Genomic DNA, 11,813 nt, shown 5'->3' with positions numbered 1-11,813 from the left:
GCACAAGGACTTTCTCCAAATCAGAGATTCCGAAGAAGAGATTATCCCCAAAGACAGTATTAACCAAAACCACTCCTCCCTTGATCGCCTCCTCGTCCTTCACTCCGATCTTTCCTCTCTCCTTCGCCAGGTAGCGTAATTGAAATTTTTCACCTTTTCTCTTCACCTAATTATGTTTGATGCACTTCGTTAGGGTTTGTCTTTTGTTAGTCTGGATTTTCATTTTTTTTGGTAAAATATTTGTTTATAGTAAAATCGATCTACGCTCGAGGACATTTATGATTTCTGCATTATTTTTCTCTTGAAAAGTGTGACTGGTAATTATGCCTAAATTGTTTTTTTTCCCGCAAATTTGTTTGTGAACTTAGCAGATTGATGAACTTGTTGTGGAAGCTTTCAAGGTTAAGGCAACGGAACAGGGGAGAAAAGAAATTGAATCTTTTATGAATGTCGTTTCCGATATGCTTTCCTCTTTAAAGGTTAATCCTCTTAAGATAATTTTCTAAAATGTGTGTTACTTGAATTTGTTGTGGATTTAACATAGATGTTTTTTCCTACATTTGCAGCCATGGGTCCCCAGATTTCAGAAGGCATTTTCGGGTCCTTCTTCCGGGGAGCACGAAGATCAGCCTGGAAAAAACTTGGAAGCTGAAATTGTGCCTTTTGTTGATGCAAATGAAAAAGAATGCTTCGATGTTCGAAGTCCAGAAGAAACTACGTTGGACTCATTAATCTCCCCCTCTCCCCTTGTGTCTTGGCGTGCTGCTGACTGTAATGTTGAGAAAGGTAGACAGCTGTTTCTGCTCACACCTCTTCCTCTGTCGAAAGCAATGTCTTCCAAGAGGCGTGAATCGTCTAAGTCAGGAATCGAAGGGATAGCTTCCAAATCTTATGTTGAGCTTGCATCTTTTCTCAACATTCCTAGGGGTGACAATGATGACTTGCTTGAAGGTGTTGAAATGAAGGGAACTCCAGTTAAGCCTTCTGGTGTTGAAATGAAGGCAACTCCAGTTAAGCCTTCTGGTTCAGTTGTGGTTGAAACAGATAATACATCGGAGTGTAGGATCGTTTCTTCACCAGTGTTTTCAAAAAGAGATCATTCCGTGCTTGTCACGACGCCATGCTTAAAAATGTCGCCTCCTAAATCTTGTGTGCTGCTCGAACCTATTCATGAGTCCTCGAACAGAAGCTGTTTTTTGGTTCGCAAGTCTACTCCATATCCTGTTGGAATTAACAAGAATGTTTTTTCTGAATCCTCTGGAAGTGAAGAACCCCCTGAGGATCTGTCTTTGAAGTATCCAGAACTACGAGGAATACAGCAAACATACTTACCCGAAATAAGGAAAAAAGAGCTGGAGTCCTCGCCAACGTGGTTATTCTCACCTCCTAAAAGTTGCATTTTGTTGGAGCCACCAGATGAGGAACCCCTGGACAATGTTGGCACTGATCACCACTTGCCTACCACTGATGCTTTAAATCAACAAGCAGATGTGGTTTTCTCGAAAGGAAATGCTTGTCAAGAAACCAAGACAATTAACCAAGGTATCTATCGTTGTGCATATGCTGCAGTAGATTAATTCACTGATGTTTAATGTTTGAGAAACACATCGAGTTTAATTTTTTTTTTGTTCTGCAGGAAATACTGTCATTAGCTTGGCTCCTGTTGAAAGTACTCCAATGTGGAAGGAACCTCAGAGCACAATGCGGAGGGGGAAACATCCAGGTGAGAGTACTCTAAAGAAAGAGCTATGGACAAAGTTTGAAGCAGTGTCGACATATGGGCTTCGTTATAACACCTCAGCAGTTCAAAGAACAGCTAGAAAGGGTTTTCTTGACATGCTGGATGAGGTTTCATGTGATGAAGAAAGTTCAATATCAGATGGTTCGAGATGACACTGCTCTCCGTGTCTGCAAAACTGCAAAAAAGTTTCGATTTATAGCCGTTGGTATTTGCAGAGATTTTCCGGTAAATTAGTCCGAATGTTTTGATTTTTACCCCACATGTATTTTGCATGCTCAATGCCTAATGAATTTCCATTTTCTAATACATAACTATAAAAACATCTCTGAAATTTTACTGTTTATGCAGTGCTTTGTGAATTGGGATGTGAATGCCTCTTTTTGTAAGTTATGGTTCACCAATATCAGTTTAAACATCAATGAGGGAAAGTAATTTTTGTAGAATCTGTGGGGACTTCTTGTATCCTATAAAAGCCGTGGCAAAAACCATAGTAACTACCTTCATAATCCTTTTAATTTTGAAAATTACATAATAGTAATATTTTCACGCAAACTGTACATACCATGGTCGATTGTCACGTTGAACTTGTTCAGAACTCTCCATGTTCCCCTCCACCAACCAGTGGCCTGAACTCACTGAAGCTGTATTGCTTTTGATTTGACTATATGGCCTCCCCTCTGTCTACTACAATTGTCTCAACTCCAAGCATTTGCCAGTGCTGCTTTGCTTGTTTGATCAACTCTATTGCATACACTAGTTGAATATCGTGTCAGAATTTACACATTTAAGTAGTTTAATACGAGTCAGATCTCAAAATTTACGCATCTAAATCCAGCTCAAGTTTTTGGAATTTTTGTATTAGCAACTACTTTTTCCTGTACGAGTATATTGGTAATGCTTGATCTTTAGTCATGATCAAATTGGTATAATTTTTTAAAGTACAATGATCAAATTGGTAGTTTATCCTAACTTTTAAGTCATCCATTTTTTAAAAAACTATCCAATGAATACGTGTCATGTCACATTTTTTTTATATTCCTTTCAATTTTCTAAAGAAACAAAGAAAGAAAATTAAGTCCCAAACACTTCGATTTTGAAAACACATCTATTCCTAATGTATTAAGTTCACTCTATGTTTTTTCTTTTTTTTTTTTTGAAAATAAAAATCGTAGGTCCCAAAATTTAATCCCAAACTCTTCGAATGCGAATCTATATATTCAAAAGTAAAACTGAAACCTCAATTGTTAAAAATTAATCCTACAACACTTTGATTGAGAGAATCCATCTCTTACTTTTGGGGGTATTATCACGTGTGCAAAAAATGGCCCTATAGAATTAGTCTTTGTTAAATGAGTTTTATTTCAAAAAAAAATAATTAAAAAAGTGTTCTTTCCATAATATTTTTTTGATATATTTAAATAAAAAGGGATTTTAAGTTTTGTGTATGTAGAAATGGTGTCATGATTACCTAATGTTTCATCAGTAATTCAAATTATGTCTAAAAGTTAAAAGATGCTCGTGAAACAAAGAATAATTTGAATTACACGGGTTTAAAGATTGAATTATTCATTTAATTCTATCAATTTTTAAAAAATTTAGATACAAATGTTTCATCAGTAATTCTTTCTCATTGTCGCATATTCTTTCTTCAGTTGTTGGAAACACCTCATGCATCTGCTAATAACAAATCAACCCATTTTTAAAGACTAGTTCTGGGTTTTGCTTGTAACATTAAATAATACAGGCTTCATATAGATAATAATTGGGGGGGTTTACCCTTCTCTGTTTCCAGATTTGCAATATTCCCTAAACAGTGTGCTCTCAGATTTCATCTTTTTGGCTCCAATGCTGCAAACCAATCAGAAGGGAAAAAAGTATATAATTGGTTGCAATAAAACCAACATGCATAGAATATAGTAGATGATGTTATATACAAGATGATCACTGTCTGTTTTGATATATGTTACCTTGAACTGCTTCCTTTGAACCGGTGCATATAGGCAGCCAACTTGTTAAAATCAAAAGGCTTCCTCTCCCTAATGAAGAGCACATCATCAAGAAGAAAGTATAAGATTATCATTTTGTTGTTATTGGATTGTAAGTAGTGGAAACTTGAACGTACAATGCCTACAATTCGGACTCGAATTTTCGATTTTAAATAAAATCTTCTTGCTTACCAAGAAAAAAAGAGAGAAGGAAATTATCTAAGTTTTTATACTTAGTGTTTTGAAGAAGACGGAGAAGATTTTAAGATCAAATTTTCAAGAAAAATTATTAGAGGTAAATTTGTTCTACTAAATTAATAGATTAGAACCCCTCTAATTTGAATGTTTAAAGGCTACGGAGAGAGTTAAGAAGGCTGATTTGCTGCTGTAGAGTTTTAAAAATATTATTTGTTGAAATAAAGTCTAATTGAAATTATTTTCTGATATAGTATGAATGCTACATTACATGTCGGAAGTCTTATGGACCACTAATTACCGATGTAGGTAATCAATGCAACTTATGGGAAATCTAGGAAACCAATGCTTGAACGTTTGGAGGATGGAGGTCGCCCTGAGGACCTGACGACCTACCTACAGAGGTCTTTAAATAAAAGCCTAATTACCGATGTAGGTAATCAATGCAACTTATGGGAAATCTAGGAAACCAATGCTTGAACGTTTGGAGGATGGAGGTCGCCCGGAGGACCTGACGACCTACGGAGGTATTTAAATAAAAGCATAATTACCGATATAGATAATAATTGTAACTTATGGGAACCCAATGCTTGAACGTTTGGAGGACTTAACGACCTATGGAGTTTGTTTAAATCACTCGAAAAATGCTATTAATCATAAAAAATTGTGATTTTGTAATGATCATTTACGGAGTCGCTCCAATTGATGTCGTGCTGTGTGGTTAATTTTAGTTTATATTTTATAAAACTGATTTCGGCTCATTGATTTGTGAAGTGTAAGCATATTTCAACACTATGAACCCAAATGGATTTTTTTTACTTACTTTTATGCTGTTGAATTGCTTGAATTATTCAAGGTTGCATTATGCTACATATGCTTAGAAGGTTGCATTATGCTATGTATGCTTAGCAAGATCTCTGCGAGGATTAAAATCCGAAACACAAACAAATACATTGGAGAATTCAGTACCCACTTTGGCCAATAAGAGGTCGAAATGGTTTTCGGAGCTCCTGCGGATGTTTTTCATTTTTATAATAAGGCGGTATAAGTGGAGGCACGTTCTCGATACCTTCACCGGTAGCTTTGGTAGGCAGGGTCGTACATGCAGTTCTCAGCATACTTCACAAGATTGTGGGGGCGAGGCTGGCGAGTAGCCAAACCTATCAAACAACGGGGTAACGAAATTAAGATTAGATAAAAGATGGAGTTGCATTTTATATCATATTATCGATAGAGGAAAGGATTTTACCGAGTTCGTATGCTTTAGCTGCAACATCGGCTGCAATATGAGCTGAAATCTTTCTGATATTTCTGAATGGTGGGTAAATTTGTCCCTTGTCGAAGTTCTCCTGTGTCACCTGTGCAGCCAAAGCCTCCGCTGCGCAAAGAAACAAAGAGAAGTAAGCATAAACTCCATAGCATCTTATGCTGCAAGTTGTCAAGCGAAGCTCCTGAACTTTAAATGTATACTTACAGGCTGCCAGAAGCATATCGTCGTGAACACGGATTGCACCAGACATTATTAAACCCAGACCGAGGCCAGGGAAGATGTATGCATTATTTGCCTGTAGGAGATAAATATAACTCAAATTAGCCCAATGCAAGACAACCAAATATGGAGGTAAAACCGCTTTAGGTACAACCTGCCCAGGCACGAAAACTCTCCCGTTGTATTCTACAGGATCAAATGGGCTTCCACTGGCAAATATGGCTCGACCCTGAAAGCAATAAAAAATGTGAAGAACCGTTCAGTGTTACATTGTTTACAGTCACGTATAAATAGATTGAATGTTGAGAAATGCAACACGAAAGCTGCACGACTGAATTACCTGACTCCATGTATAAGCTTCTTCTGCAGTACATTCTGATTGTGAAGTTGGATTAGAAAGAGAGAATACAATAGGTTTCTGCAAGCAGTCGCATAAACATTGGATCAGTTATGGCTTGATTGTTTCACTTATCTATAAAGAAAACTTATCGAGAGATACGGTACTTCATTCAAGGCAGCCATAGCCTCGACCACTTCTTTAGTAAATGTCCTTCCTACTCCTGATGTTCCGATCAACACTGTTGGTTTGATTCCCTGTCAAAATAACACAAAAGAACAAAAAGACTAAGAACCTTTTCTTTTTATATTTGATGGGAGTTGAGGGGTGAGAAAAGGAAGATGAAAGGGAGAGATTTCACACATTAACGGCATCGACAAGATTCTTGACTGGTTCATGATCGTGAGCCCAGGGCTTTTTGAAATGCTGAAGTGTGTCGATACGAGATTTAACAATCAAACCCTGCAAAAAGAATAAAAAGAATGCAAATTTAATCATCAGAATGAAAAATTATCTGCTTTTACAAGAGAGCTAGATCAGATGTTTATTACCTTAGAGTCCACAAGCGAAATCTTCTTGCGAGCCTCTTTGAGTGGCATGCTTGTCTGCATGTATAATCAAGTATTATTTCCAACAGCTTCATGCCATGATGTTCGTCTACTATAAAACATATTATAAAAAAATGATGATTATCGCTAAAAGTAAAACCTGTTTTGAAATTTCAAGAGCTATAAGTTCTGCTATGCCAGTACCAGCCTGCAGATCACCAAATAAAAAGTTAAGTGGAGCGGTAAAATGCAAGTCCACATAGTAACAAAAAATAGAGAACGGAATCAACAACTTTCAACAAGTTGCAACAGTAACTCACCTCTCCAGCACCAAGAAATAAGAATCTATGATCAGCCAAGGTTCCACCAACAACTTTTAGTGCGGCAACAAGCCCTGCAAGGACCACGGATGCCGTTCCCTGCAAAAAGGGTAATTTACCAAAATCATAAATGAATTTTTTACGCTTGATTGATTTAATAAAACTAAACTTAATTGCTAACCTGAATATCATCATTGAAAACCAGATGAGTTGTGCTATATTTAGCAAGCAAATCAAATGCATTGTGGTTTGCGAAATCTTCAAACTGCAAAAATTGTTCAAGGTTCAGAAAACATTAAAGTTATCGTATAAACAAACGCATAAGTCATGTAATACAACCAATATTTCATAGATGTCTTTGCTTGGGTCAACTTACCTGAATTAGAACTTTCTCCCCATAGGTCTGCTTGACTGCAGTCATGAATTCGTGCATAAGTTCCGCATATTCCTAGAATCAAAAAGAGTAAAAACTCGTTAGTATAATTTTTGTATTGCCTCCAAAACTAAAACAAATCAATTGCACTAGGAGATAAGGTACCTGCCCAGTAGCTCTCCTTTGCCTTAGCCCAATATAAAACTCGTCATTCAACAACTTCTCATTGTTTGTACCCACATCAATGGTTACAGGCAAGCACTGCAAACGGTAGCTAATGTATTAGCCAAAACATTAGGATATATCACCAACATGGTTAAAGTAAGATATAGCTCACTATGAGGCTTGTCAGGATTTATAACCGCTTAGTGAAAGCAATACGCAATGGAGCTGCCATCATTACGTACAAATAAAGCAAGGATGGCAATTACTCATCACTATGGATACTTACAGCAGAAGGACGAACTCCTCCTAATGCAGTGTATAAAGAAAGCTTCCCTATAGGTATTCCCATTCCCTGAGGATATAAATTAACACTAACGAGTCAACGACACATGAGGCATAGAGAGACGAGAGAGGCAATTATTGGTAGTTTGCCATCAAGTATTTATACCTGACAGCCAAGGTCCCCGAGACCCAAAATCCTTTCCCCGTCAGTTACAACAATGACTTGAATATTCCTCTGAGGCCAATTTCTCAAAACTTCACGAATCTTCCCCCTACGAAGGATACGTGTCAGAGTAATATGGGAAATAAGCACAAGATTCAAGAATACCAGCTATAATCCATGTAACCAGTTCTCATATGACAAACGTACTTTTCTTTCAAACTGATAAAAAGACCTTGAGGGCGCCTGAATATGCTCCCATACTTCTGGCAAGCTTTACCGACAGTTGGCGTGTAGACAACTGGCAGTAACTCCTCAACATTGTTGATGAGAAGTTTGTAGAACAGCCGTTCATTTAATTCCTGAAAATGGAAGTAAAACGGAAATCAAGTCAAAAGTATCAACGTCTCATGGAAATTGATTAAAGCACCAAGCAATACTGATCTATGATAACAATAATGCATAAGAATTTTTACATAGAGTGGATGGTCATCTGCAAATCCATCATGGCCATGTACTTCTGCAGAGGAACTTGATACTGGCGGATACTATGCATCATTTTCTTGACCTGGTGAATTGTAGTAAAATAGTTCGCGGTTAAGGAAAACGAACAAAATCCAACAGAATGATTCAAATAAAGGTAAAAAATGATGTACAAGCAGGGTAGATAACCTGAAGATCTTGGGAAATAACAGTAGGGGGAAGAAGACCACGCAAGTAATAAGCATCTCTTTCTTTCTCATTGAAGGCAAGTCCTTTGTTGTGGTGAGGATCTCGCAACAAGGAATAACCACTGCAGCCCACGAAGAAGAGCTTAAACTTCGAAAGAATACGACAGCAAATTCATATTGGATTTAGCTATTAGAGTGGTTCAATGAACATATGACTCGTTCTAGCATCATAGTAATTCCAATAGCCCCTAAGAATCATCGCAACGACAAAACAAAAAATCGAAGACCTGAATTGGTCAATGTTGGCCAGAACATCAAGATCTATCAGTCAATATAAAACACTAGAATCCAAAACAAGGACATCAAAATAAAAAAATAAAAAAAGACCCAACGCTTCGACAAAGACAATGATACTCGATGTGTGAAAGGGGAAGTAATAAAATTTACCTGGCGACAGAGAGAGACCAAGGGGTGACAAGTTGATCGTCGGCGGCGGCGTCATCGTAGGAGAACTCAGTGTCTTCGCCGGAAACGGTAGAAGTGGGGTCCACGTCAGCAACAGAAGAAGTGTCATCTTTTATTTCTTTCAATGGGTTGCTGTTCTCAACCAAAACACTGCTGTATCCGTCCCTGTTGGGGCGTAATGCCGTCACTTTGACTGAAGCTGGTGGCAGTTTCTTCAACTTGTAAGACAAAGGGCTTGAAGACCCCGAAATGCCAGTGTTGTTCTGTTCCAAAAATAAAAAAGTAATCAGACTGAATTGAAAACAAACAAACAAAAAAAATCTTCTTTTAAATAATTTATGGTAAATCTGAGAACTTTATTGGGGGAAAAAGGATTTTTTTTAGTTGTATTCTGGAATGTAAAAGAACCATAAAAAAGACCTTCAACTACATAGGACAAAAAAAGGGTTAAATCATGTGATTTCCGAAACAAGCAAAAAGATTGGAGAAAGTGAAAAAAAAACATGACAGAGATTTAATAACTTCTAAAGATTTAGAATTAAGATTCTAGAAAACAGCAAAAATGAAGAATGGGTTGAGATTAGCAAATTACCAGAAAACAGCTTCTGTGCAAGGAAATCATGGTGACAGATAAATGTGGAATTTGTCTCAAAAGAAACGAGAAAAAAAAAAGGAAAGGAAGAGCCTTTGGTGGATAATTGAGCTATTCCCTTCCCTCTTCCCTTGATTTGCTTTCTCTGGATACTAACCGCTGGTTTTATGTGTGAGAGAGAAACAGAGGAAGAGAAACGAATAAGGCGAGAGGGTGTCCTATAAAAACGTGTCTGGTTTTCCTTTTCCTTTCCCTTTCCGGGACATTTTTGCTGCTTGCAAATGACAACTGGGTTGCTGGTTTTGGCCCTTTATTACGAAAGTGCCACCACCACATCATCAAGACATCACCTTTAAAAAAATGTGGGTCCCATGTTCCACCCTGTTTCAAGCTTGAGTTTAATCGGAAGTAATGGCTGTATTTTTTAGGTGTCCGAGTTTAATGAGTTTGAGTTTGGCTTTCTGAACAACCTAAGTCTGCCGTTTAAAGAGATGACAGGAACGGAAGAAACGGCAGACACTGACTCGTCCTCAACTTGGAATCACAAAATCAAAATGACAATGAAAATCAGGAAAATTAAAAATCATTTCATATCTCATTTATTTAATCTTTGTTTCTTGAAACTTTGAATGAAACTGAAAATAATAATTTAATAAATATAATTGAAATACAGTATTACAATTATGGCAATACAATTGAGATTACCATATATAATAAAAGAGAAATAATATATATATTATCATAGTGATTTGTACATGTATGAGTTCTATAATATGATATATATCGATTATGCGTCATATTTCTTCGTATTAAACGTTTTTTAATACGAGTATGCATCATATTGTATTGATTAGGTGAATTTTCATTGACGAGTTCCAACTTACGATGATGGATCCAAATTGTGGAAGTCCAAAATACGTCATTGAATTAAAAAAATTGGCGGTTATCTGAGCTGGACGTTAATATGTTGATTGTGTTACAATAAAATCTTATGTTATAACCGTTTGAGTTGTATTTTGTGGAACGACTCTTAGTTTACATTATGTCATTGAGTTATTGCTTAAAACATTATGTCGTCGACTTAGTGCTTGAAACATTATGTCATCGACTTAGTGCTTGAAACATTATGTCATCGACTTAGTGCTTGAAACATTATGTCGTCGACTTAGTGCTTGAAACATTATGTCATCGAGTCAGTACTTGAAAGTAACGACGGTGCCAGTAGAGATCATCAAGATATGATTTTATCATATCTCAATCAGCAAGTTAACGATCAGTTTAGATGACTGTCATTTTCTAACACGAAAAATGACGAGTTTAGAACATCTAATAGTCGAGTGATCATTTTGTAAATTTTAATAGTTGGAGGACTCGACAAAATAACATACTATAATAAAGGGACCATTTTGTAATTTAATAATTGTTGAACTCAACAAAATAACATCATAATTAGGAACCATTTGTATATTTTACCCTAGGTTTTATTTGTTGTATCTTTGTATGAAAACAAATGAACAGATAAAACTAAGGAGGCTCTGCTTATTAAGAATATATACAAAAATAATTATATAATAATTATGTTGAGATAAAATTAATGAGAATCTGCTTCAACATATTCTAACATTTTAGTACATTAAAAACAATTGTTTTGGGTCTACTTCAAAGCCGTTGGATTAAGAATTCTTCGAGATTAACAGCGAGATTTTGTCATGTTTGATGGTTGAAACATTAAAAATGAAGAAGAAGAAGCTGGGTTCATTCCATCAATTTTATGGCTAAGAAAGATTCCGATGATGTCTTCTTCATGCCAATCCCTACATTGTTGGGAATGTCTTCTTCATGGAATCTTGTCGTGTGCATGTATATTACATTTGTTTTCTTTTTCTTTTAACCAATATTAGAATTTTAATGAAACCATATAAGACTTCTAAAGATCAAATTTGAAATTAATATTTAGAGTCAAGTATTTTATTATTTCATTTGTAATTCAATCGATAATAAAATTAAACAGATTATATATATATAATGTATTGAACTAGATGTCAATAATATGGTTTTTTATTAGTGTATGTGATTATAAGGTAGTATGTGTTCATAATTTTATTAATTAGTTAACAATGAACACACACTATATAGATGTAGTTGTTCATATCAGAAACCTCTAAAACTGAGGTGATTCATTAGGTTACTATTTCAAATGTGTTAAATGTGTAATATTACTAACATATTCCTGTTTATGGTATTGTTATAATAAATTTCATTTTAAAATTACTATGGTTGAAAGTAAGCATGAGGACAAAGGAGAATGTGGGGAAGTTTTAGGAAAGCAGGCATAGTGCGCTCCTCCACTTTTCATTCCCTTTAGTAAAACAAAAAAGGACATTCAGAGGAAGAAGACAAGTGTCTGAAACACAGTAACATTTCAGCCAACTTGATTTTTGGTTTCTGGTTCTACCTCTCTGTCTGTCGCTTTCCTTCTAATTCCTGTGG

General features: G+C 36.0%; 2 protein-coding genes across 2 annotated transcripts; one reads left to right on the top strand and one right to left on the bottom strand.

Moving 5' to 3' along the window:
• LOC120125363 lies at positions 1-2,008 on the top strand. Its single transcript, XM_039143792.1, has 4 exons — positions 1-130; positions 372-479; positions 567-1,542; positions 1,637-2,008. Exons 2-4 carry the CDS (start codon positions 444-446, stop codon positions 1,891-1,893), a joined length of 1,269 nt encoding a protein of 422 aa, XP_038999723.1. The 5' UTR covers positions 1-130; positions 372-443; the 3' UTR covers positions 1,894-2,008.
• Positions 2,009-4,851: 2,843 nt separating this feature from the next.
• Positions 4,852-9,372, bottom strand: LOC120125483 (NADP-dependent malic enzyme-like). Its single transcript, XM_039143918.1, has 20 exons — positions 9,324-9,372; positions 8,714-8,994; positions 8,268-8,388; positions 8,089-8,163; positions 7,806-7,957; positions 7,602-7,707; positions 7,440-7,505; positions 7,154-7,249; positions 6,992-7,063; positions 6,797-6,880; positions 6,616-6,714; positions 6,456-6,503; positions 6,299-6,352; positions 6,111-6,209; positions 5,915-6,004; positions 5,751-5,828; positions 5,565-5,639; positions 5,396-5,486; positions 5,171-5,299; positions 4,852-5,081 (listed from the first exon to the last, which is right to left on the bottom strand). The coding sequence occupies exons 1-20, from the start codon at positions 9,351-9,353 to the stop codon at positions 4,993-4,995; spliced, it is 1,935 nt and encodes a 644-aa protein (XP_038999849.1). The 5' UTR covers positions 9,354-9,372; the 3' UTR covers positions 4,852-4,992.
• Between the last annotated feature and the right edge of the window lie 2,441 nt (positions 9,373-11,813).

This window comes from Hibiscus syriacus, unplaced genomic scaffold (genome assembly GCF_006381635.1).
Source record: "Hibiscus syriacus cultivar Baekdansim isolate YM2019G1 unplaced genomic scaffold, ASM638163v2 tig00110430_pilon, whole genome shotgun sequence".
In the NCBI taxonomy this organism is placed as follows: domain Eukaryota; kingdom Viridiplantae; phylum Streptophyta; class Magnoliopsida; order Malvales; family Malvaceae; genus Hibiscus; species Hibiscus syriacus.
This window is presented reverse-complemented; position numbering and strand designations above follow the sequence as displayed.